The 25,579-nt window shown below is 39.6% G+C and overlaps 1 protein-coding gene across 2 annotated transcripts in view; it reads right to left on the minus strand.

Moving 5' to 3' along the window:
* The window catches only part of DCBLD1 (discoidin, CUB and LCCL domain containing 1), a 68,099-nt gene that overhangs the window by 11,660 nt on the left and 30,860 nt on the right, over positions 1-25,579 (minus strand). For both annotated transcript variants that reach the window (XM_031667468.1, XM_031667469.1), the window contains exons 3-7: positions 19,022-19,156; positions 17,396-17,447; positions 13,517-13,589; positions 5,851-5,984; positions 879-919 (exon numbers count right to left, since the gene is read on the minus strand). In XM_031667468.1, coding sequence (XP_031523328.1) covers positions 879-919; positions 5,851-5,984; positions 13,517-13,589; positions 17,396-17,447; positions 19,022-19,156 — 435 coding nt within the window. The remainder of the gene's footprint in view (positions 1-878; positions 920-5,850; positions 5,985-13,516; positions 13,590-17,395; positions 17,448-19,021; positions 19,157-25,579) is intronic.

Genomic DNA, 25,579 nt, shown 5'->3' on the forward strand with positions numbered 1-25,579 from the left:
GTCAGCAAATAAAGGCAAAGAAGAAATATCTGTAGTGTCTTCCTTGAAATGGTTTATGCTGAGATAGAATATTTATGTAGAATACATTCCATGATGGAGAAGCTAAAAAGCCTTTATTCTGTATACTCATTTTCAGTAACTTTATTCAAAATAGTAACAAACCAAATTGCAATATTTGAAAGCTTTTTCTCTTAAAATCTAAGATAAAGGGATTTATCTTAAAATAAATACTTCACTTTTTACTACTTTTGGCAAAAGTTTAAGAGAGAGTTTAGATTACAAAGAAACATATTTTCTGCTTAATGTTAATTAGGCTTATTGTCCTGTGGATGGTTAAGTCAAGATTTGGTGTGGGTGGCTGAAGGAAGAGGATTGCTTAAGCCCAGGAGTTTGAGACCAGCCTGGGCAACATAATGAGACTCTGCTTCAAAGAAAAAAAAAAAAAAAAAGGTGCTATGTAACCTGAGAAAAAAGAAAAAAAAAACATCTTTTAAACTATATAATCTGAAGGGTATGGAGGAATAAACTACTACTGAAGACTTTTAAAATATCAAATTCTTTTTTTTTTTTTGAGACGGAGTCTCGCTCTGTCACCCAGGCTGGAGTGCAGTGGCGCAATCTCGGCTCACTGCAAGCTCCGTCTCCTGGGTTCATGCCATTCTCCTGCCTCAGCCTCCTGAGTACCTGGGACTACAGACGCCCGCCACCACGCCCACTAATTTTTTGAATTTTTAGCAGAGATGGGGTTTCACCGTGTTAGCCAGGATGGTCTCGATCTCCTGATCTTGTGATCCACCTGCCTCGGCCTCCCAAAGTGCTGGGATTACAGGTGTGAGCCACCGAAAATATCAAATTCTTAAGGAAAACATGATCCTTACCATTGGAGGTAAACAGAAATCGCTTGTCTGACAGGGAACCACTGAAACAATAAAGACAAACATGAGAAGGTGAGTTGCTTACCTAGATCTTAGTGACTAATATAGCTACATCCCAGAGCTTTCCCACCTGTGCTTCCTCACATGATCCTCACAACACCCCTGCAAACCTACTGGTATTATCTTCATCATCAGTATTTTATAGAACGAGAAACTTAGACCCACAGAAGGTAAGCAACTTTCCTAAATTCATACAGGTGACAAGGGGCTAGACTCTGAGATGCTGCTTTTGAATCGGAATCCCGTGCTATTTCCACCATGCTGAATTTGTGGGAAAGGAATGTGTAGATATACAGTCTCAGGAATAACCTTACATCTCAATTAATTAATGCAAGATGATGAAGACAGAAAGGATTACTGCCCTGAAATCTCCCTTTGTTTCAGCAGTCACCTTAAAGTGTCCCACTCATTTCCATCTGCCTTCCCCACAGATCTCTCGACTCTCATTGAGGATCTTGTTTCAGCAGTGTTACTCTGGGACAGTCTCTGCCCTGTCTCTCTCTCTCTCTCTCCACAGCCACACTCCTACCTACTGTAGCAACCAGCACCAAGCCTTGAACCAGCTCCTGCTCCTGGATGACAAGGAACAGCTGGAGAAAACACACAGCATGTCAGTGAGCTGGCCTCACTGCCGCTTCTGTCACTATCACAAGAGAAATGATCGTATCAGCCCCATTCTGCAGTTGTCTCCTTCAGTGCAGAAGAGATTCCTAAGGCCACAGGAATGTCCTTATCTACCTTTGAAGACCAGATCAACCTTTAAAATAATCCCTCACAAAGTCAGTGGTATGAAAAATACATAGAACGAATGGAAAATCTGGAGGCCTCAACATTAGCTTTATGCGCACAGTATTAGATACTAGAGGTAAACACCAAAAGGTAGATGCCCCCGTTGTGTCCAACTTTTTACAACTATTTTACAATCTCAGAGTGCTGCTTATTATTTTAAATGTTTAATTCTGAATTAGAGATGGGAATAATGGACACAGAGAGTACTAAAACATGAAATCCACGAAGAATCCAAAAGTACTCTGGCCAAGAGTATAAGTACCTTCCCATCAAAAGCTCTTTTTAGAAGTAATGGGTAGTGAAACTCTCTAGAATAGATTTTCTCTTTCACATTGTCTATGCTTGGCAGACTCCATAAACCCTGGTATTCTACATATAGGTTCTTCTATAATCTCTGCACTGAATATAATGCAGGCACCAATCATTACTTACATGAGAAAACTCAGACCCACACGGGTCCTGGGACTTGCCTAAGTTCACGGTTAGCAAAAAAGCTTGGATGAGAACTCAACTCTCCTGACACGTAGAGAAAGGCGCTAATCATATTAAAATTGTATTAAGATTTATGTAGAACCTCTTTTTTGTCTCTTTTTCCATTTTCTCTAATGTTCCTGCGCTGTTAAATTTGAAATGTGGCTCAAAATAAGCCTAAATAATGCTGCGACAACCCTAAGAAACTAAGCTCACTCCCATTGCCATGAAATATTAGTTTTGTTGTTGACCAAAAAGTATGGAAAGGATAACTCTGGAGTTAATCCTGAGAAGAAACCAGGAGAAGCTCTGCTTCTAACAGCTCTCTGCCTGGCTTTCCTTCATTATCAACTGGAAAATGCTTTTCCATTTAATTCCATTGAATGAATTAAATACAGATCACTTAACTCTATAGGTTAATAGGCCTATTCTTTTTAAAATAAAAACACCCTAGGGAGGTTAGGGTTCTGAAGCATTCACACATTAGAGTGAATGAATTCAATCAGATTACAGGAGTAAAGAGCCTTCCCAGAGGGCTACAGAAGCAATCAAGAATCATCTGATGGAAACAGAAAGAAGGTTTTTGCTTCTGATGGTTAGCACCATCATCCTCTGTATGAGGTCAGTCCCTCTTCCTGATACCATTCTGGTCTCTTCAAATCAAGGAAATGACCTGACCGGAGATGAATCCCAGAAGAGCCCTGGATATTTACTTTAGGGACTCCTTCCTCAGCTGCAATACTTCCTTCTCTGGTTTTTCCTGAATGCCAAACAATCATGTGTGGGAACATAAGTTCAATGACCGCATGTACAGTGTTTCCCCAAGAGCAAAACAACACAGATAAAAACAACTGCTCCCTGAAGATTTCAACTCTAAATGAGTGGAAGAGGCTGTGTGAACATACAGTTAAGTATTTGCTCAGTGCAAAAAGTCAGTGCAAAATCACAGATCTGGAAATAAGAAGAGAGCTTGATATGATGCTGAACTTTCTATACTCCTCCCAAAATAAAAATCAGACAATTAGTACAAATAACTATAAGGAATATGAAGCAAAACCTTTTCTAATTCATTAATGGTTTAGATTTCTGTACTCTGCTTTTTGCATGGAAGTTTAACTTCAAATTATATAAAATATATAAAATTATATAAATTATATATGTAAAATTATATAATTATATATTATAAAATATATAATATACACTTTTCAAATTATATAAATGTTATATATGTATGTATTAAGTCTAGTCGACGTAGCAGAAGTTAACTGAGAACATAAAGTCTAATTTACTCAATAGTTTTAATAATGCTTGTTCAAAAGTAAGATAAAATCCAAGTTAAACTTTTTGTTATCCTGTTTTCCTACAAAAAGAGCATTCAAATGTATACAAATACAGACAAATGATTCCAAAAAACAGATTGAAAGCCAAAGAGTAGTTCTTTGTTCCTGTCTGGAGGTGGTAGCACCTAACAAATTCAGGCTAGAGCCTGTTATCTTCCTGAAGTAGCACCCTTGTATCAACAGAAGAAACCATCAAAAAACATAAAAAAGAATACATCCTCAAAAGTCAAGGTCAAGTTGGCATTTAAAGATTTACTGTGCATAAGTGATCACTTTTACTATAAATCAGGGTGTACATTTTAAAATAAATTTTAATGTTCTGAAAAGTATGTGGCAAATATTTGTGAAAAATGTTACATATATGTGAGTATATATGTATCATTTTATTCATTTGAGTAAAGATGTTAGTTTCTAAGAGCATACTGTTACTAAACTTTTGGATCTTAAACCTTGGCACAAATTTAGAGACTTATTTGTCTTTGAATGTTCAGGGAATATGAAAAGAACACTTTGTGTCCTCTCATAGCTAAAAATCTATCCAGAAGGGGAAAGTAAATGGGAGGGTCATGGTAGGCAGAGAACACAAATACTGTGAGGTAAGCCTGCATGTCCAAGTGCCCGGCATGCACCGCTGTCCTTGGTGGATGGAAGTCTTTTGTGGATTACGTACAGTACTACTTGCATTGCTTGTGAAACAGTTATGTTGGAACATCTTCTGTAGTTACCCCCATCCTGACCCTGAACTCAGAATTGCCAGTGAGAGGCTCTGCCTTTTCTCCATAGACACCCACTAGCCAGCCTCCTGGCCGTGAGCATGGTGTGCCAATGGCACCATGCTAACCACCACCCCTCTCTAACATTGCTCCTCAGTCTTGACCCTACCCCTATAATCCCCCTAAGCATTGTTCCTGCCTTCCATCAAACACAAGACTCACCTTCTTCGTGAAGATGACCTAACCACCTCTCCCCTAACTTCAGTTACTGCTTCCAAATGCCACTGCCTATGAGCATGAGCCAAAAATCCCAATCATAAAATGGGTGTTAGGCCCAAAGTTTATATGTGAGTTCATAAGTTGGTTCTGCAGAACTTAAGACACATTTTCCAATAAAAGCAATGTCACAACTTGTGGTCAGGATACCTATTTGATCTATGACATTGCTAACTATAATACATTTAAATAAAAAGTAGGAGGGGGAAGGAAAACACTACTGTACAATTATCAAAATAACATCAGAGTCACCGTATCTACGCTGACTAACTTGAGAACCTATCCAAGATAAGATGGCCCACCATCCATTGTGAAAATGGAACAGTAAAATATGACCATGTTCTTTCTGATGCATGAGGGGGCTAGGACAAAATAGCAGGGGCTGGGGGAGAACATCATACAGATTAATGAGTGATAGAATATATAGGTCCTGACATTTTTTCCCCGACTGATAGATCCCAAAACGCCTAAAACCTCTGTCTTGTGCCTTATTCTTGGAACCCAGGCCATGTGAAAACCTGTCCAAGAAACAGAGCTGCAGAAGGCAGAAGGAGAGAATGAGAGAGAGAAATACAGTGGTTCAAGGAGCACTTTTCCCTCACTAGGTTTCCACTCTGGGAGTGTCTCCCACTTGGCCATTCTGAGCTGCCTGTTTATATGTGTGGACGTCTGGACCACAAGGCAGGCTGACACTGAGCTTTGCACAGCTCTAGTTGTACACTTTCTAGTGGCTGAGGAAATCCGAAAATATGAAAAGCTTAGGTTGAACCATTTAAAGCACTTAACACATTTTTTTTTCTCATGAAGCTAAAAGAGCATAGGATAAAAACAAATGAAGAATATAACGTTAACAAAGGCCATCTTTTTAAACAGTGTTAACAAAGGCCACCTTTCTTCACTTCCCAAACTCATCACTGAACGACTGTCTCTAGGAGTCTTCCAGGGAGCTCGGTGTTCTGTAAGGGTTTCAGCTGATGATAATATTGGAGACAACCAGTAATTTACTGAAGTTGTAAAAACCCAAAAAGGATTAAGCCTTTATATTCTCCCACAAAAGCACCCGAGAGTAAAAACACTCCTCTGCCCCAGGGCTTCAGAGTGCGCCATTTTAATTTACATGTCAGCATAACCAGTGAGCTTTCTGAGTGCTACATTTATCATCCATGCAGAGACCAGAAATGCTGCTCTAAGCACTCATGCATATTTTTCCAGTTGACAAACCCTTGCTATCACATCCCTGCTGTCTTTTCAAAGTTGTGAGCTGATTAATTATCCTTCAGGGTTACCTTCTACTCAGAACAAACGGTACTGAAAAAAAGTACTTACTCCCTCGAAAGCACACCATTGGCCAGAATCCCTTCATATCGACTGATCCCTTTGCGCTGAAGCACACTGATCTGGCCACCCAGTTCATCAGCAATTATTCCTGCATGGATGGCAGCTTTGCACAATAAAGAGGTCTGAAACACAGCAACATTATTATGCAGAACTTAAAAGAACACAGTTAAAATATAGTTAGCGTTTTCTATTTTGTTTCTGTGGTAATTTATAGCAGTGGCCCCAATGAATAAAGCCTGCCAATGGCCATGTGGAGTGGTCACCTCCCTCACTGACTCTGGGCCATGTGGCTTACTTTGTTCTGCTGCAGAGAACAGGGCCTAGCCAACCGCTACACATGTGACTGAAGCCACCTTAGACTCTGAGCCCCAGTTAATCTGCCATATGATGGTAGCCACAAGAGCGATTCCAGGCTAAGGGAGCTTACTAATCCAATTCAGTGTGGGTGGAGCCCAAATTACTCACCCTCAAACTCATCAGCAAATAAAATGGCTGCTACTTCAAGCCACTACGTTTTGGAGTGGCCTGTTAAGCAGAAATCGATAACAGATCCAGTTTCTTATACTTAGGCTATTAGACACACATGCCAAGTTATCATTTATGAAGCTGAACTTTCAATTCCACATATTCATTTTTAAATTAATTTAGAGATTTATCAAGGTACCAAAATGACAATGGTAATGACAGCCACAGAACATTAAATGGAACAGAAAGCTTAACGAAGTTCCTAGAGGGATGATGAGCAACTCAGGGCTGACAGCCTCCATCTCACTTCCTGAATCCCCTCAGGAGGCATCAAAAAGCCAGTGCCAGCTCAGCCCTGCGATGTTCAGTATGAGGTGTCAGCAGGCTGCTGGCTGTTCTGACAGATGCAGCAGGAGCAGCAGACCGGCTCTGCTTTACAGGCGGTTGTGGGATTGGAATCGGCTCTGTCAGGAACTGGGGCTACAGAAATGACTAGAACTTTCTATGGGGTGCCCAGGCCTGTCGGTCCCCAAGCAAAGACCTCTGTGGAAGGGTGAAAGGCACTCAGACCCAGGAGTGAGGGGATAAGAAACATAATTTCCTAAATAAACCTTAGCTATGTTCCACTTCTTCATGAGTATTAATGCCAACATAGAAAGGCAGCTCATGAAATTGTGTCTCAATAACTGGACTCAAGAATTTCTCTTTTTGTTAATGACAATGCTGCTTACCTTATTTACAATGGAAAAGTTCCCTTAGACTTAAGTTACAATACTATGAGGACTAATGAGACAAATAATATTTTGCAATTAATATATTTGCAATAAAGTTGAGAACTTTGTGATCGTCAATTTAGAGAGTTCCTATTTCCCAAACTACATTAGGTTTGGCAAAGTGAGTCAGTTTTGCAATAACTGCTATCATAACAAAAGAGAGGAAAGATTTCACGATAGAAAAAAAAAGAAAAAAACATGAGAATGCTGAAACAGAGATGCAAATACTACCCTCCCTAATTTTGGAGGAAAAAAATAATTAAAATTAGAAGAGAAAAAGATGTACTCTTTTTTTTTTTTTTTTTTTGAGACAGAGGCTCGCTCTGTCGCCCAGGCTGGAGTGCAGTGGCCGGATCTCAGCTCACTGCAAGCTCCGCCTCCCGGGTTCAGGCCATTCTCCTGCCTCAGCCTCCCGAGTAGCTGGGACTACAGGCGCCCACCACCTCGCCCGGCTAGTTTTTTGTATTTTTTAGTAGTTACGGGGTTTCACTGTGTTAGCCAGGATGGTCTCGATCTCCTGACCTTGTGATCCGCCCGTCTCGGCCTCCCAAAGTGCTGGGATTACAGGCTTGAGCCACCGCGCCCGGCCTAAGATGTACTCTTTAATAAGAATGCAGCTTGCATTGTTATCTTTCCTGAATTTTCTGTATATTTTTCCTGAATTTTCTTTCATTAAAAAGCTTTCTTATCATCAGTTTGGACTCCTGGGTCCAAACAAAATGGAGGAGCCAACTGAAAAGGAAAAGTCCAGAATTTAAATTTAGCAATTTATCTTGTCATCCTGGCTTTGCCTCTAACTCCACGAGGTATATGCAAGTCATTCCACTGCTCCTGACCTGGCTTCTCATTCCTCTGGACAACGACAAGCCTAGACTGGATGCTCTCTAGTGCATGGGTCCCCAACCCCCCGGGCTCTGGACTGGTACTGGTCAGTGGCCTGTTAGGAACCGGGCCACACAGCAGGAGGTGAGTGGTGGGCGAACACACATTAGAGCCTGAGCTCTACCTCCTGTCAGATCAGCAAATGCATTAGATTCTCACAGGGGTGCAAATCCTACTGAGAACTGTGCATGTGAGGAATCTAGGTTCTGCGCTTCTTATGAGAATCTAATTCCTGGTAATCTGAGGTGGAACACTTTCATCCTGAAACCATCCCCCACCCAGTCTGTGGAAAAATTGTCTTTCACAAAAGTAGTCCCTGTTGCCAAAAAGGTTGGGGACTGCTGGTCTAGTGTCTTTTCTGAAGGTCTGTCACTTTGTGATTCTAAAGGGTACCCAGTGCACCTTTTATAGGACCCATGCAGGCCTGTCTTCCTTGCTAAACCCCAGAATGAAAACCAAATTGGTTCAGTGGTCTGCTGGGCAGCTATTCCCACTGTCCTTGGGATCACTGGTCTTCATCCTAGGAACCCTGCCTATAGAGAGCTCTCAATGTACTTAGAATGTTCCAGAGCCTCCTTGGCTATAAGAGGACAGGTTCGCAGGCCAACGAGCAACAGGATCTAACAGCATCATTGGCCAACAAATATTATCCTTTCTCCCAGTACCCAGTATTGAAGGAATTCAATGGTGTATACCCTTTTTATAAAAATTTTATCTAATTGCAGCTATGGCTTTCCATAACAGGTTGCTGCAAAAGTAATTGTGATTTTTTGCCATTTCTTTTAATATTAATTGTAGGCTATAGGATACATCTCCAAAAGACTAGCCATCAAGTTTCACTATCATATTATTATGATAAAATTACCAGCATTTTCCAGGATTATTTTCTTCAAAACAGTCACTCCCTCATCAATGCAACTTAAAGAAAATTGACGTTTATTTAAGTTGCCACTTTTTTGGTATTGAATTTTTTTTTTTTTTTTTTTTTTTTGAGACAGAGTCTCGCTCTGTCACCCAGGCTAGAGTGCAGTGGCGCGATCTCGGCTCACTGCGCGCTCCACCTCCTGGGTTCACGTCATTCTCCTGCCTTAGTCTCCCCAGTAGCTGGGACTACAGGCGTCCGCCACCATGCCCAGTTAATTTTTTGTATTTTTAGTAGAGATGGGGTTTCACCATGTTAGCCAGGATGGTCTCGATCTCCTGACCTTGTGATCTGCCTGCCTCGGCCTCCCAAAGTGCTGGGATTACAGGCGTGAGCCACCGTGCCTGGCTGGTATTGATTTTTAAAATTCACATTTATTGAACCTGACTTTTGAAAATTCCCTTTTGAAGAGATGGTACAATTTATGTCTTTATTTTTTAGCTATTTTGAAGTCTAAGACTCATTGAAATGTAAATATTGGAAAGCCGTATTACCTAGCCTATGTACACGGGTACATATTACCTAGCATATGTACTTAGCCTATGTACATTCTGCTCTGTGAAGCAGACCGTCTCTACAATCAGCTGGGCAGAATTTGCTGGAAAAAGAAAAATAAATAATTTATATTTTATTAAATTACACAACCAAAAAATATTAAACTGTACTTAAAGTTTTAAAGTATTTTCTGTCCTCCATATAATATCTTGCTTTAATGGCAAATTAGAACCTGATTTGTGAAAATACAGATTGATCTACAATGTTCATCTGAAGGCAACTTTTACACAATAATTCTTTGTTTTATATAAGGATTCACCATAAAGTCTATTAAACAATAAGCTTCCTGGCTGGGCACAGTAGCTCACGCCTGTAATCCCAGCACTTTGGGAGGCCAAGGCAGGTGGATATGAGGTCAGGAGATCGAGACCATCCTGGGTAACACGGTGAAACCCTGTCTCTACTAAAAATACAAAAAATTAGCCGGGCATGGTGGCAGGCGCCTATAGTCCCAGCTACTCAGGAGGCTGAGGCAGGAGAATGGCGTGAACCCAGGAGGTGGAACTTGCAGTGAGCCAAGATCACACCACTGCACTCCAGCCTGGGCGACAGAGCTAGACTCCGTCTCAAAAAACAAACAAACAAACAAACAAAAAATACAACGAGCTTCCCTAATGAATTTTACTTGATACTAAGACATTCAGCTATCCCTGACAAATGGTTTTAATTAGTAAATTATCTTAAACAAAATATACTTAAACAGAATAATGTAAATGTAATAATTCTTTAGGAAAGGGAATGCAATGGCCAGCTGAAGAGAATACCTGCATGGCTCAGGCAATTGGAGGTGGATGGCATCATCTACAATAAACATCTCTGAAGCTCACTAAGCCATAAATGATGGCCAAATAGATCAGTGTGAACTAAGGCTAAACAACTTTCAAGCAACTATCAAATCATCCCAGCATTTTCTTAACTCTTCCTTTAGGAAAAATCAACTTATATTAAAATAGTGTTGACAATGTTTTAAAAGGAAGTGTAACAAAAAAGTAAACATTTTAGATTGCATTTAATAAAACATGAACCAAAACCAGTAAGGTAGAATAAAGCACATGTGTAAAAATGTTGGTGGAATGGTAGCAAAATGTTAAATTATCAAATATATGCCTCTTTCCATAATATGAGTTATTTCTGTGCTGTTATAGTCCTAATTACCATATCAACAATGTTTTCTTCATAAAACGTGTATTCTTTATAGAGATGTTGGAAACAATAAAAAAAAAAATTCACTCATGTTGTCACTACCCAGAGATAATCACTTGCCATTATGATGTATTTCCTTCTGGCTTTTTCTGGGTGTGTACAAGAGGCCCAGTTTCTCCCCTTCTCCTCCTAAACTGCAGCGCACTACATGTTTACTGTCTCTATTTTACAGTACTTCTTGAACATTCTGGGGAGAGGAGAATTGCTGAAACAAATTAATTAAGTGATGTGTTCTGCTTAAAAACAGATGGTTTAGTTAGCAGGCTGGGGAGAAGGTGCCAAAAGAAAAACTGTTCTGGGGGCAGGTGAGGCAGATCTTAAGAGAAGCCCATATTCCTTCACTGGCATTGGAAACATACACCAATTTGGATGCCTCAATTTGTCAGTAGGAGACAGAACTACCTAATCTCAAAAATTCAAAAAGGCCTTTAAAGTTTCCCCCTCACACCTCCTGACAGACCACCCCTGTCTCTACTCCACAGCAGCCTTCCCACACAAAGACAGTCTATCCCTGACAAATGGTTTTAACATCTACACCTGACATTTCCAGTGACTAGGAAATCACTGTTTCTCGAGACAGCCTATCCCATTTTGCATTGTTCAATTATTCCTTATATGCAGCTGAAATTGGCATCCCTATAACTTTTATCCATTGATTCCAGTTCTGTCTTTTGGAGTAACACAGAATAAGCCAATACCTTTTCTACAATAGCTCTGTAATACAATATATTCTTCCCTGAGACAGGGTACCTACTTCTTCAACAGCTCCTCTAGTTATTTATTTTACATATTCTGTTATCCTGACCTACAGGATATGCTTTGATGTTACAAAATTCTTCTGAAAAGACTTGCTACAACTGAATACATTTCTCAAGATGAAGGCACTGTGGAGGCAGACTCCAAGATAACCCCCATTGATCCCCACTCCCTGTATCCCATCTTGTGGGATTCCTCTGAATCCCCCTGAGCGTGGATGGGAGCTGAGATTTTCTTCTAAGTCTGTAAGAGTATGGCAAAAGTGAGGGGATACCACTCCCATGATAACATCATATAAGAGTGCAATCTATCTTGCTAGGAGATGCCTTTGCTCAAAGACACTCCCTTGTTTGCTTTGAGGATGCAAGTGGCCACGTTGGGAAGGTCTACATGGCAAGAACTGAGGATGGCCTCCAGACAAAATCCAGGAAGAAACCGAGGCCCTCAATCCAATAATCCACAAGTAACTGAATGCTGTCAACACCACATGAGCTTAGAAGCAGATCCTTCCCCAGTTGAGCCTCCAATGAGATTGCAGCCCCAGCTGACACATTTGTTGCACCCTTCTAAGACCCTGAAGCAGAGAACCCAGCTAAACCATGTCCAGTCTCCTAACCCACAGAAAATGAGATAATAAATATGTGCCACTTTAAGCCTCTAAGTTGATGGTAATATTATTATGCAGCAATAAGTATCTAATACATCCATGACACTGACATATACAAAAAGGCACTAATCCGAGTTCTTCGAAGAGAGTAGCTTTCGAAACACAAAATTTCCTTCCAGATAAAATCATTCTAAAAGCAAACAGTGCAAAATCAGTTAGTGAGTCAAATAGGAAACCTGTTTGCCAGCACTTAAGGATCATGTACTCCCATCTACCATGCAGGAAATCATTTATCTGTTATGCTAAAAAATATAGCTCTGTCAGGAGGTAAGATAAACATCCACAGTAAGAAAAAACTATGCTATTTCTCTTACTGTACATAATTCTTACATTTCTTGCATAGAACAGGAAAATAATAAATAAAACTTTCTTTTGCTGGGAAAAAATGTCAACTTTTTATTTCTCTTAATTCCCTGTAGTCATTTAAGAATCATTTGAGTCAAGTAAATCTTCAAACTGAAATAGTGTAAAACATTTTAAGAGTCAATTTGTAGGTCAAGTAAGTATTCTATGTCAATCTTGTAAATAAAAATATGGAAAAGTGGAACTAAAGGCAAAGTAACAACAAAATCTGCTGTTCCCAGGATCAGAATATGCTAAAAGAGAAAATTACAGTCAAACTTTTCCCCCACACCACAGAGGATTTATCAATCACCTGGAACAAGTAGATAAAGGTTATTTTCCCACAGGCATAAAAATACACGTTAATAACTTTAAGAACAGTTTCACAACAATAGGTTTTTGCTATAGATTTCTAATAACTTAAGGCACTTCTCAAAAGCTAGGCTATAAACCCAACTACTTCAAATAGCAATGTAAATTTTTAAACAAATCAGATACTAGATTTCCAGAACAGAAATCTGTAAATAGAAACAAGTGGAGGATTATGTATCTGAGATAGGACATGCAGGAACAATGTATTACTACATAACCCAGGCAGTCTTCCTGGACATAAGAACTTGGTTTGCAAAGAGAGAGGGGCATAAGAGCAGGGTGGATGGCTTCATTGGCCTCAGACACAATGTCACTATTCTATGATGTGAATATTCATGTCCTTTGCTCTATTACAGGTTGGAATGTTAAAGAAATAAACATTCCAACATACACATACAGTTGGAATGTTAAAGAAATAAACCATAACAAAAAGGATGCAAATCCATAACCTCTTACAAAAAGTGGATGGGATAATACTCTCAGATGGTAAAGGTTTGTTTTTCATTTCATTTATAATAAGCTTAGCTGGAAATGCTAGAAATAGGAATGAATGCATGGGTAACCTTGGTTTTTATACTTATTTCATTTATTCTCAGACAAGAGAGACTCATGCATCTATCTAGAGTTTGTTTTTGACTTTACTCAGTAATTAATTTACACAGAGTAAAGCACTTACTCCTTTTAATTCATTCTCTGCCATTACCCTCAATTACTTACATCTCTATATCCATCTACCATATTCCCAGAAATGTCTCCTGCTACGTCTCTACAACCAGCTGGGCAGAATTTGCTGGAAAAAGAAAAATAAATAATTTATATTTTATTAAATTACACAACCAAAAAATATTAACCTGTACTTAAAGTTTTAAAGTACTTTCTGCCCTCCATATAATATCTTGCATTAATGGCAAATTAGAAACCTGATCTGTGAAAATACAGATTGATCTACAATGTTCATCTGAAGGCAACTTTTACACAATAATTTCTTGTTTTATATAAGGATTCATCATAAAGTCTATTAAACAATGAGCTTCCCTAATGCATTTTACTTGATTCTAAGACGTCCAACAAATATTTTTCAGAAACAGAAACATTTCTAAACATTATATATAGTATAATCTTGTTTCTATAAGAAATGTTTAAAATATGTAACAATTTTGTTTTCTATGGATAAAAAAGACAAAGAAGAACATCCCTAGATTCTCTCTGGCAGTAAGATTGTAAGGAGCTTTCACTTTCCATGTTATATATACTGTAATATTGCCATTATATTAGTACAGTCTGATAGAAATATAATGGGAGCCACACACACAAATTTAAATATTCAAGTAGTCATATTTTTAAAAAGTAAAAAGAAACATGCAAAATTAATAATATATTCTATTTAATCCAGCATGTTCAAATTTTATCATTTCTACATGTAATAAACAGAAACAAACACCAGTAAGATATTTTCTCTTTTTTTGATTTAACTTCCAAAATCTGGGGTGCATTTTATACAACACACCTCAATTTGCACTCACCACAGTTCAAGAGTTCATTAGCTACCTGTGGCTAGTGGCTACCACATTAGATGGTCTGGTCCACATTAGTTATGAAATACTTTTGCAATCAGAAAAAAAGTATATATTTTAAAATTAGGATTCCAAGGCTGGCGCACTGGCCCACGCCTGTAATCTCAGCACTTTGGGAGGCCAAGGCGGGTGGATAACCTGAGGTCAGGAGTTCAAGACCAGACTGGCCAACATGGTGAAACCCCGTTTCTACTAAAAATACAGAAAAACTAGCCGGTGTGGTGGCAGATGCTTGTAATCCCAGCTGCTTGGGAGGCTGAGGCAGAAGAATCACTTGAACCTGGGAGGCGGAGTTTGCAGTGAGACCAGATCACACCACTGTACTCTAGCCTGGGGACCAAGAGCAAAACTCTGTCTCAAAAAAAAAAAAATTAGGATTCAATTTACTTAACAGTCATTTTTCAAGAAACTTTCCAGAAATATGTCATAGCATGTGGTGCAGCCGAAGGGTGTCGCCGAAGGGTGTCAGTGCTAGGAGCAGAGAGGCCCAGTCTCCGGCACTATCTAGCAAGCAGTGGGACCCTGATACTGCATATAATCTCTCTTAGATTGTTTCTTCATCTCTAGTCCCTTCAAGTGTCAACATATCAACAAGATATGAAGAAAGTTATAAACATCTATAAAAAACACACAAAAAGGAAGCCAAAGTATTATAAGAATGTTGTCAGCTTTGAAGATGCATGCCATGTGCCCTTACTTCTATATATATACCACTTTACATAATGTTTACTTGGTTTGTTTAAAAAGAGTGTACCAGCCCAAACAGATTCCAGAACAGAAGTTGTTTTTATTCCATTTCCTCTCAGTGTCCTCTTGCTGACTTGGCAAATTATATATGTAACAAGTAATTATCAAAACTATCCAAATAAATATTCCATAATTTTTTCCCATTGACCTTTTGGAGTCCCTGCATTGCAGCAGTACTCGTGGAATTAAGAAATAAAAATAGTGAGAATTCCCATTACAGGGTAACAATTCCCTAGAGCCAATTCCCTTAGAATCAGCTGTATTTCAGAATTCAGAATTTCTTGGCTTCTAGAAAAGTGAAACAGTTCTAATGATGTATATGATGTAATACACTGGTGGGGTCTGCAGACATTAATAAAAAACATTCAAAAACTTGTGTCAAATGCCTTAATAGTCATATTAAATAACATATGTAAAGATTAAATGGTCTCATGTTAACCTAGTCCAATTTGGCTGTCAAACTAATTTAAGGTCACAGTAATCAACAATCACCACCAAATGAGTCACAAAAGGCTTTCAAAACTTTCTACACTTCATAATTACAGATGAGCGCTTGTGGACCTGTATTAGTCACCAGGCCTTTTCTTTAATCTAAATACTACAAAATGGCTGGGCTAAAGCTGAGATGTCTGGCACCATAATGCCACCTTGTAAGCTTGGATATATTCCCTTTCTTTAGGAGAACAGGAAATGACCATTTGATACCCAGAGGCCCTATCACCAGCTGGGACTGTAGAGGTAGAGCTAGAATAGATAATATTGGCATATGTGTATACTGGATGAACAGTAACTTTAAAAGCAACATTTAATTATTGCTCATTTTCATTATTCCCCCTATTAGACTTAATATTAGTTAACACTAGAGTTGTTCCTGCACATAAAATAATCTCATTCATTAGAATGTCCAAATGTCTGAGATAGGACTATGGGCTCTTAAGCCTGACTCCCTGGCTACACTTATGAGGTATGTAGCCCTCAGCAAGTCTTAATTGGTTTGTACCTTGTTTTTTAGGATGTAACAGAACCTTCCTTGCAGACATGTTGAAATGTTCACAAGAGCTACTTACTCTGTGCTAAGTGCAGAGAGCTATACTGGGCACTAGGAAAGCACTCTAGAGAGTCACAGGTGGGGGCCATGCTTCACACCTGTAATTCCAGCACTTTGGGAAGCTGAGTCCAGAAGTCAGAGATCAGCTTGGACAATATAGAAAGACACCCATTTCTTAAAAAATTTAAAAATCAGCCAGCTATGATGGTGCACACCTGTTGTCCCAGCCACTTGGGAGGCTGAGGCAGAAGCATACTTTGAGCCCTGGAGTTTGAGGCTGTAGGGAGCTATAATTGTACCACTGCACTCCAGCCTGGGCAAGAGAGCAAGACCCTGTCTTGGAAAAAAAAAAAAAAAAGTCAAAGTTTTTCTTAGTGTTGTTGACAATGATCTCTAGACAGTGGTTCTCCACTGGGGGCGATTCTGCCCACCATGACACATTTGGCAACGTCTGGAGACATTCTTGGTTATCACAACTGACATCTAGGACACAGAGGCCAGGGATGCTGCTAAATATCTAACAATGCGCAGGACAGCCCTGCAATATAAAGAATTATCTGACGCAAAATATCAACAGTGCCAAGGCTAAGAAATTCTGCTTTAGACTGTTTTACTTGATAGATAAGGAAATGTGCATCAAAGTGGCTAAGTAGTTTTTCAGGTTAAAGCTGGGTTGAGAATTTTCATCTTCTTATTTGCAGTAGGTTTTTCTCTAGTGGTAAAGACAACATGCGCCGCCTCCCAAATGAAAGAATTGTAAAAGTCACTCCCAAATACCAGCCAGGAAAAAAAAATACAGTCTAGACTCAGTAATGATTCCCTGGCCCTATAGTGGAACTCAGGGGTCAGCAAACTATGGCCTGTGGACCAAATCCACCCTACTGATGTTTTTGTAAATACAGTTTTACTGAAACACAGCATGTCTGTTAGTGAATACATTGTCTGTGGCTGCTTTTTTTTTTGCTATAACAGCAACAGAGATTATATGTATAAATGCAACAGAGATTGTATGGCTTGGAAAACCTGAAATATTTATTATCTACCCCTTGACAGAAAATGTTTGCTGACTTCCTGCTATATAAGAAACTGTTTCAAATATTCCTATTAGTTACAACATGAATGGTTAAAAAGAGCTTTAAGTACAAATGTATCTGGTTTAATGTGAAGGAAAACAAAATGTTCAGCAATACACAACTACAGCAACACAGTTAGGATACCTATATTTACCTGTATTCTGTCTTCAAATAATGGCTAGCTCGTTCCAAACACGTTATTAAATCTGTCATAAAGATAATTGCAATAGAATGAATAAAAACTAGGACACTCATGCTGCAAAGCTTTCTTTTAAAATAAAAGAGAGTTTTGAAAAAGCATTTATTCACTACATAGTTATCAGAATTTTCCTTTTAAAAATAAATACTGAGAATCACCATCTCCAGTATTTAATGAGTTGCTTTCATTTCTTTTTTCTGCCACCAATGATAGTTTTCCAACACAATCATCTAGTAAATGATAGCAGAATCTATAGTCAACAGGAAAAAAAACATCAACGCTCTTTAGTTGCTACCCACTATATGCCTACAAAGACCATATGTATAATGTCCCCTGGCAGGAAGAAAACAATTTCAAAAGCCCAACATAGTTCATAGAGAAGGTTCCCACAAACATTTTAATTCAATAATTTAGCCAGTGGCATCTGGTGACAGAGAAGCAGACCTTTACCAAGAAAACCTATAGCATATAAGCTTTCATCAACCAGGACCAAGCATTTTAACAAAGAAGGTGCTCTCTGGAGTAATTTACAGAATGAAACAAATATTCAGCAATAGAGGCTAAGATACAGTGGATCTCAATGCATTTAGATCAACATAGTATGGTTTCCAAAATATTCCACACTTACTGTAATAGTTCTTTGGGGGCAGTATATGGTGAACACTGGCCATGCAGACATCTGCTGTGATTAGTCAGAGCTGACTGGCTAAGAGGAAAATGAATGGCACACCTCATTCCCAGAGCCTTTCTGCCAGAGAGGACTGAGAGCAGAAACCTCTATGACCATAGGCAGACATGGTATGGGCTGCACAGTAATTACTCTGAAGCACAAGAGCCCAGGACAGGAGCCCATGCTTCTCTCTCTCACCAGTGTTCGTGTTTCCCTTCCCTTCTCTCCCATACAAGTTTCAGCTTTACAGTTATTACACTGTGTGACGCTGACTTCCTCATCCTGCACACACTGTGCATGCCTCCTGTGCAGGTGTAATGGTGTGTGTTGGGGAGGGGCTCACTGGTGAAAAGGCTTGCCTCTGAGCTAGGAAGGAGGTTGGGGGAGGGCTCCAGAGAATAGTGAGGACAGAAGATCAGGAGGGGAACACAAAGGTGTGCTATGTAAGGTTTTTAGGAAAAATGAGATGAATTCTATCCCATATAAGTCAACTGATCAATCAAACATGCTAATAAGCTTGTCCAACCCATGCCCCTTGGGTCACATGCAGCCCAGGATGGCCTTGGATGCAGCCCAACACAAATTCCTAAAGTTTCTTAAAACATAATTATAAAATTTTTTGCAATTTTTTTTTTTAGCTCATCAGCTATTGTTAGTGTATTTTATGTGTGGTCCCAAGACAATTCTTCTTCTTCTAATGTGGCCCAGGGAAGCCAAAAGATTGGACACCCCTGTGCTACAACATGATTCAGTTCAGACCTAACCATTTACAAAGATACAATGTTCCTCTTCTCCCTCATATCTTAATTCTGCATCCCAGACCACAATTATGTCCAGGGATGGTGATAAGTAGCAAGAGGAATTCTTACACAGATAAGGTTTAGACATATGTGTTGATTCTTCCGTTATACCTGGATGGTCGCTACTCGCATAGGTGAGCAAAAAACCCCGGCCAGAAATATGGGATCCACTCTCAAAGCGGACGGTGACTTCACTTGTGTTCAACAGGAGTTCTCTGGGAACAGTCATACTTCCACAGTATGGACCTAAAAACAAAGCACACTTGTGGCACATTTCAAAATTTATACCAGCACAAATGATTAGTATATAGCATTTTTTTTTCCTTTAAAGGCCAAATTTACTAGACAATACATATGTATGATTATAATCTTTACCAACTGAAATTTAGCTTGACGCCTGGACTCATAATTTCTGACTGATTGTGAACTAAGCCAAGGGGAAAGTGACTTACTCTAGACAAGCAATAGGCTGGAACTAGTTAACTGTGAGCAACCCAAGAGATAGGTTTTGGTTTTTGTAAAAAGACAAAGGTTAAACACATTAGGTAGTAAAGAAAATTTTATTACAAAAACGTTATTTTAGGGGCCTCCTAAATTTGCTCAAATAAACTAAAAAAAAAATCTTTTTTTTTCAGGGAAGTTTTAAAGTTAAAAGACTTGGCAAAGCATGGTAAGAATTTTATCAACATGCAGCATACACATTGATATTTCCTTTACAGTAACTTCTGGTTAACCCCCCCAATTCATTTTGATTTATAAAACGTATACAAAAGCGGAATAACTTCTAAAGCGTTTTGAAATATTATAGTACAAATTATACAATTAAGGGTATAACGTTTCTAAAATAAGTTTCTTGAAAAGCAATAGGAACTCAATGAACTTTCAAAGGGCAAAATTACACTTGGAGCTTAAAATAACAAAAACTCTTCCTAAGACTACGCAAACTAAAGTTCAGCTTTTACATTGTCATTTTGAAAGTAACATATGTAGGACAATCTCTATGAAACAGGGATTAGCAAACAAACTTTGAAGAGAGGTATTATTTATTAACTTCTCTCAAAACAGTATGGAAATAGCGGCAACAACAATCATGATCAAGGAAGAAGAATAAAAGAAAAAGACAGCTCCAAGTCAATATGAATAAAACCTGGGTTATATTGACCAGAACCAATAGGGACAAAACTGCTTGATATGGTTTTGCTGTGTCCCCACCCAAATCTCATCTTGAATTCCCATGTGTTGTGGGAGGGACCTGGTGGGAGGTAATTGAATCATGGGGGAAGGTGTTTCACGTGCTGCTCTCATGATAGTGAATAAGTCTCATGAGATCTGATAGTTTTTAAAAAAGGAGGTCCCCTGCAGAAGCTCATTTCTCATCTGCCACCATGTGAGACGTGCCTTTTGCCTTCCACCATGATTTGAGGCTTCCCTAGCCATGTGGGACTGTAAGTCCAATTAAACCTTTCTTTTGTAAATTGCCCAGTCTCAAGTATGTCTTTATCAGCAGCACGAAAACAGACTAATACAGTTAAGTTGGTGCCAGTAGAGTGGGGCGCTGCTGAAAAGATACCCGAAGATGTGGAAGTGACTTTGGAACTGGGTAACAGGCAGAGGTTGGAACAGTTGGAGGACTAAGAAGACGGGAAAATGTGGAACTTCCTAGAGGTCTGTTGAATGGCTTTGCCCAAAATGCTGACAGCAATATGGACAATAATGCCCAGGCTGAGGTGGTGTCAGATGGAAATGAAGAACTTGTTGGGAACTGGAGCAAAGGTGACTCTTGTTCTGTTTTAGCAAAGAGACTGGTGGCATTTTGACCCCGCCCTAGAGATTTGTGTAACTTTGAACTCGACAGAGATGATTTAGGGTATCATGTGGAAAACATTTCTAAATAGGAAAGCATTCATGAGGTAACTTGGGTGCTGTTAAAGGCATTCAGTTTTATAAGGGAAGCAGAGCATAAAAGTTCAGAAAATTTGCAACCTGACAGTGCAATAGAAAAGAAAATCCCATTTTCTGAGGAGCAATTCAAGCCAGCTGCAGAAATTTACATAAGTAATGACAAACCCAAATGTTAATCCCCAAGACAATGAGGAAAATGTCTCCAGGGCATGTCAGAGGTCTTCAGGGCAACCTCTCCCATCACAGACCCAGAGACCTAGGAGGAAAAAGTGGTTTCCTGGACCAGGCCTAGGGTCCCTGTGCTGTGTGCAGCCTAGAACTTGGTGTCTTGTGTCTCAGCTGCTCCAGCTATGGCTGGAAGGGGACAACGCAGAACTCGGGCCACGACTTCAGAGGGTGCAAGCCCCAAGCTTCGGCAGCTTCCGTGTGGTGTTGAGCCTGTGGGTGCATGGAAATCAAGAATTGGGGTTTGGGAACCTCCACCTAGATTTCAGAAGACATATGGAAATGCCTGGATGCCCAGGCAGATGTTTGCTGCAGGGGCCCTCATAGAGAACCTCTGCTTGGGTAGTGCAGAAGGGAAATGTGGGGTCAGAGCCCCCACACAGAGTACCTACTGGGGCACCATCCAGTGGAGCTGTGAGAAGGGGGCCACCAGACCCCAGAATGGTAGATCTATTGCACCGGAAAAAGCTGCAGACACTCAACACCAGCCTGTGAAAGCACTGGGGAGGGAGGCTGCACCCTGCAAAGCCACAAGGGCAGAGCTGCCCAAGCATGGGAACACCTCTTGCCTCAGCGTGACCTGCATGTGAGACATGGAGTCAAAGGAGATCATTTTGGAGCTTTTAAGATTTGACTGCCCCACTGGATTTCAGACTTGCATGGGGCCTGCAGCCCCTTTGTTTTGGCTAATTTATCCCATTTGGAATGGCTGTGTTTACCTAATGCCAGTTTTCAAATCACATTTTTTGTATTAACCCACTAATACACCCCTCCCCAAATGGTGATGATGATAGTAATCTCTCCTTACATTTCTATAGCATTCCAATGAGTTCTAATGAAAATGCCAGTTCCCCCAATGTATCTAGGAAGTAACTAACTTGCTTTTGATTTTACAGGCTCATAGGCAGAAGGGACTTGCCTTGTCTCAGATGAGATTTGGACTGCAGACTTTTGAGTTAATGCTGAAATGAGTTAAGACTTTGGGGGACTGTTGGGAAGGCATAATTGGTTCTGAAATATGAGGACATAAGACTTGGGAGAGGCCAGGGTCAAAATGATATGGTTTGGGTGTCCCCACCCAAATCTCAGCTTGAATTCCCATGTGTTGTGGGAGGGTCCTGGTGGGAGGTAACTGAATCATGGAGGAAGGTCTTTCCCATGCTGTTCTCACGAAAGCGAATAAGTCTCACGAGATCTGATGGTTTTTAAAAAAGGAGTTCCTCTGCACAAGTTCTTTTCTCTTGTCTGCCACCAGGTGAGACGTGCCTTTTGCCTTCCACGATTCGAGGCTTCCCCAGCCACGTGGAACTGTAAGTTCAATTAAACCTTTCTTTTGTAAATTGCCCAGTCTCAAGTATGTCTTTATCAGCAGCATGAAAATGGACTAATACACTTGCTAAAGAGTCAGAAGATCATTACACAACTAAGCATTGCCCTCCTGGTATAAAGGATCCAATTTCTCTCTGTTCCAAGTTTCACATTCTGAAGATGTTATAGAATAAGAAAGAAACGCTATATGCTTGACCTCACATGCCAAATTTCTAGCATTTCCTATTACTAAATTATAGTGAAATCTAAATAAAAACGTTCACTTCCCTTTAGAAGCACTCATCATATCTAATTACTTACATGAGTTAATAGTTTCCAATTACTTAGAATAGTACCTAGCACATAGTAAGAGTTATATAAGTGCTTATTAAATAAATGAATATATTAAAAAATAAGTAATACCTATTTTCTCTTTAGACTATGTTCCATAGTGCAAGGAACTTTTATATCCATCCCTTTATCTCCAACAGACTGTATAGTACCTGGCAGGTGACAGCCTCCCAAAAACTGTTTGAATTGAAGAGAAATGCTCTTTTTACAACAGTTTCTAAAAGCCAAATTCAACTAAGATATTCGTAAAATATTTTTAATCTTGTCACTTTGAAATACTATGCAGAAGTCAGGAAGAGAAGTGTAAAGAAGCAAGAAAAAAAATTCGTGTAATGAATAATATGGATTTTTATAAACTTTAGTCTTGCTCACAAGCACAGCAGATAGGCAATTCAGACTAAATAAGTAGAATGATAAGCATTTTTGCAAAGTTAAGGTGAGTCAGACAGCTATACTTGACTTTTCCAACTTACTCTGTTTGTTTTAGATATGTTTGAAATTCCTCTGTTCTTTGCACAGATATGAGGGGTGAAGATACTTGCTTTGTAAACCTAAGGATGAATATTATGAAGTAACTGTAACTTGTTGCTTTTAATAAGTTACAATATTTTCAAATCACATTTTTTATATTAACCCACTAATACACCCCTCCCCAAATGGTGATGATGATAGTAATCTCTCCTTACATTTCTATAGCATTCCAATAAGTTCTAATGAAAATTGTAGGTGGCCAGGTACGGTGGCTCATGCCTGTAATCCCAGCACTCTGGGAGGCCAAGGTGGGCGGAGTCAGGAGGTCAGGAGTTCAAGACCAGCCTGGTTAACATGGTGAAACCCCATCTTTACTAAAAATACAAAAAAATATTAGCCAAGCATGGTGGTGGGTGCCTGTAATCCCAGCTACTCTGGAGGCTGAAGCAGGAGGATTGCTTGAAACTGGGGGGTGGAGGTTGCAGTGAGCCACAATCCCACCACTGCAGTCTAGTTTGGGTGACAGAGCAAGACTGCATCTCAAAAAAAAAAAACCCCACAAAACACAAACTGTAAGGTAAGCAAGTCTAAATTGATTATCAGCGAGAACTTGTTTAGATTTTTTTTTTTTTTTTAGATTTCAGGAAACAGTTGAAAGGAAAAGTTGCAAAAAGTATACATATTTTACACAAATAAGAGTGTATACCACCATACTAAGTTGTGCAATATATATGATTTCCTAGACCAAAAACATAAATATAGTAAAACTCTAATTTGGTTTCATCCTCCCAGTTATGATAAGCATGTAAATATTTCTGGAAGCAGATCAAAGAAGGAAAATGTAAACACATACCCCTTTAATTACCCTTACCACACAGACATCAATCCCTTTCATATTTTTATTACTGTGCTGCAAAATTGTAACTACATTCTAGAGGGGGTAGGAGATACCCTCTCTGTATAAATATCATCATTGAGAGGATATTTGTTTTTCTTTTTTCTTTTTTTTTTGAGACAGGGTCTTTCTCCTGTCACCCAGGTTGGAGTGCAGTGGCATGATCACGGCTCCTCCTGGGCTCAAACAATCCTTCCACCTCAGCCTTCCAAGAAGTTGGATTACAGGTGTGTGCCACCACGTCCAGCTAATTTTTTGATTTTTTGTAGAGATGAGGTCTCACTATGTTGCCCGGGCTGGTCTCAAGTTCCTGGCCTTAAGCAATCCTCCCGTCTCAGCCTCCTCAAAGTGCTGGGATTATAGACATGGGACACAGTGCCTGGCCTGAAGAGTTATTTTGATCATTTCATCATGATTACAAACATCAGAATAGTGAGTTTTAATTCAGGGTGGGGGACAGGAGTTGAATACTGGCTGTAGTATTGCCTAGGGCAAAACATCCAAATTATTGCCTGCCTCAAGGTCTGACAGATGAAAATTCCTTTTCATAGACTAGAAGTTAACAATTACATTCCTAGAGTTAAAAGGCAAGAGAGAAAAATGGAAAAATATGATAGCAGTGAGGGGAAAAATAATTAATGGGAAACCACGGAAAGATCCTGGGAGTCTGTCCTAAGCAATGTCCTCGGTGTTCCGCCAGACTCCTTTAAGGATTATCTCTCGTCTTCTGAAAAGAAAATCTTTCTCGACTCACCCCTGCCCACGCGATATACTTCACTGTTGGTCCTCTCCAAAGGTCTCCTGACTTTTAAAAAGGATCTACACCTATATTTAAATATTTACAAAGACAGTTTCATTGGAAATCCACATGAGAGCTCGGTGACTTCTAACTTTGATTGTGGTTATATTCTTGGGCTCAGGCAGTGTTTAGATTGGCAAACGTACTTCAGTTCAGTCAGACTGAAATCCAACCCCTCCCTAAAAATAGGACGCACAATTTTGCATGGATGTTTGCTTCAGAACCAGCAGTGCTATGTGTTTTATAGCACTTGGACTTGCCATCTAACTTCCTACATTCTCTCACTTCTATCTATCTGTCTGCATGGCAGGTTCCATCTTACTTTGCAGTCACAAATTCCCATCACACTGGGGCACAGCAGTTAATCAAGTAGGCAGAAAAATCAGGAAAAAAGAAAAACTTTGATCTTTTGTGGAATGTAACTGGCGGCACTATATTGTGGGAAGAACTATCAGAGATACCAAATGGAACAGCCCTGTGGCATTTGGCACCAGACATGAGGCTTCAGCAGACAATGGGCTGATTCCTTGGACAAAGGGAATAAAGGGCCAAGAACTATAGGAATTGCCTTCTTTGAGCACAGTAGGCCAGTTCCTCTCAGCATATTCCCTGTTTGGGGCTACTATTTCATTAGCAGCTGCAAGGGAAACCCTTTATCTTTCCATGTGTGAATAAAAGAAAGCTGTCCTACAAGGAAGAATAAACTGTCTGCTACAAG

The sequence above is a fragment of the Papio anubis genome, chromosome 6 (genome assembly GCF_008728515.1).
Source record: "Papio anubis isolate 15944 chromosome 6, Panubis1.0, whole genome shotgun sequence".
In the NCBI taxonomy this organism is placed as follows: domain Eukaryota; kingdom Metazoa; phylum Chordata; class Mammalia; order Primates; family Cercopithecidae; genus Papio; species Papio anubis.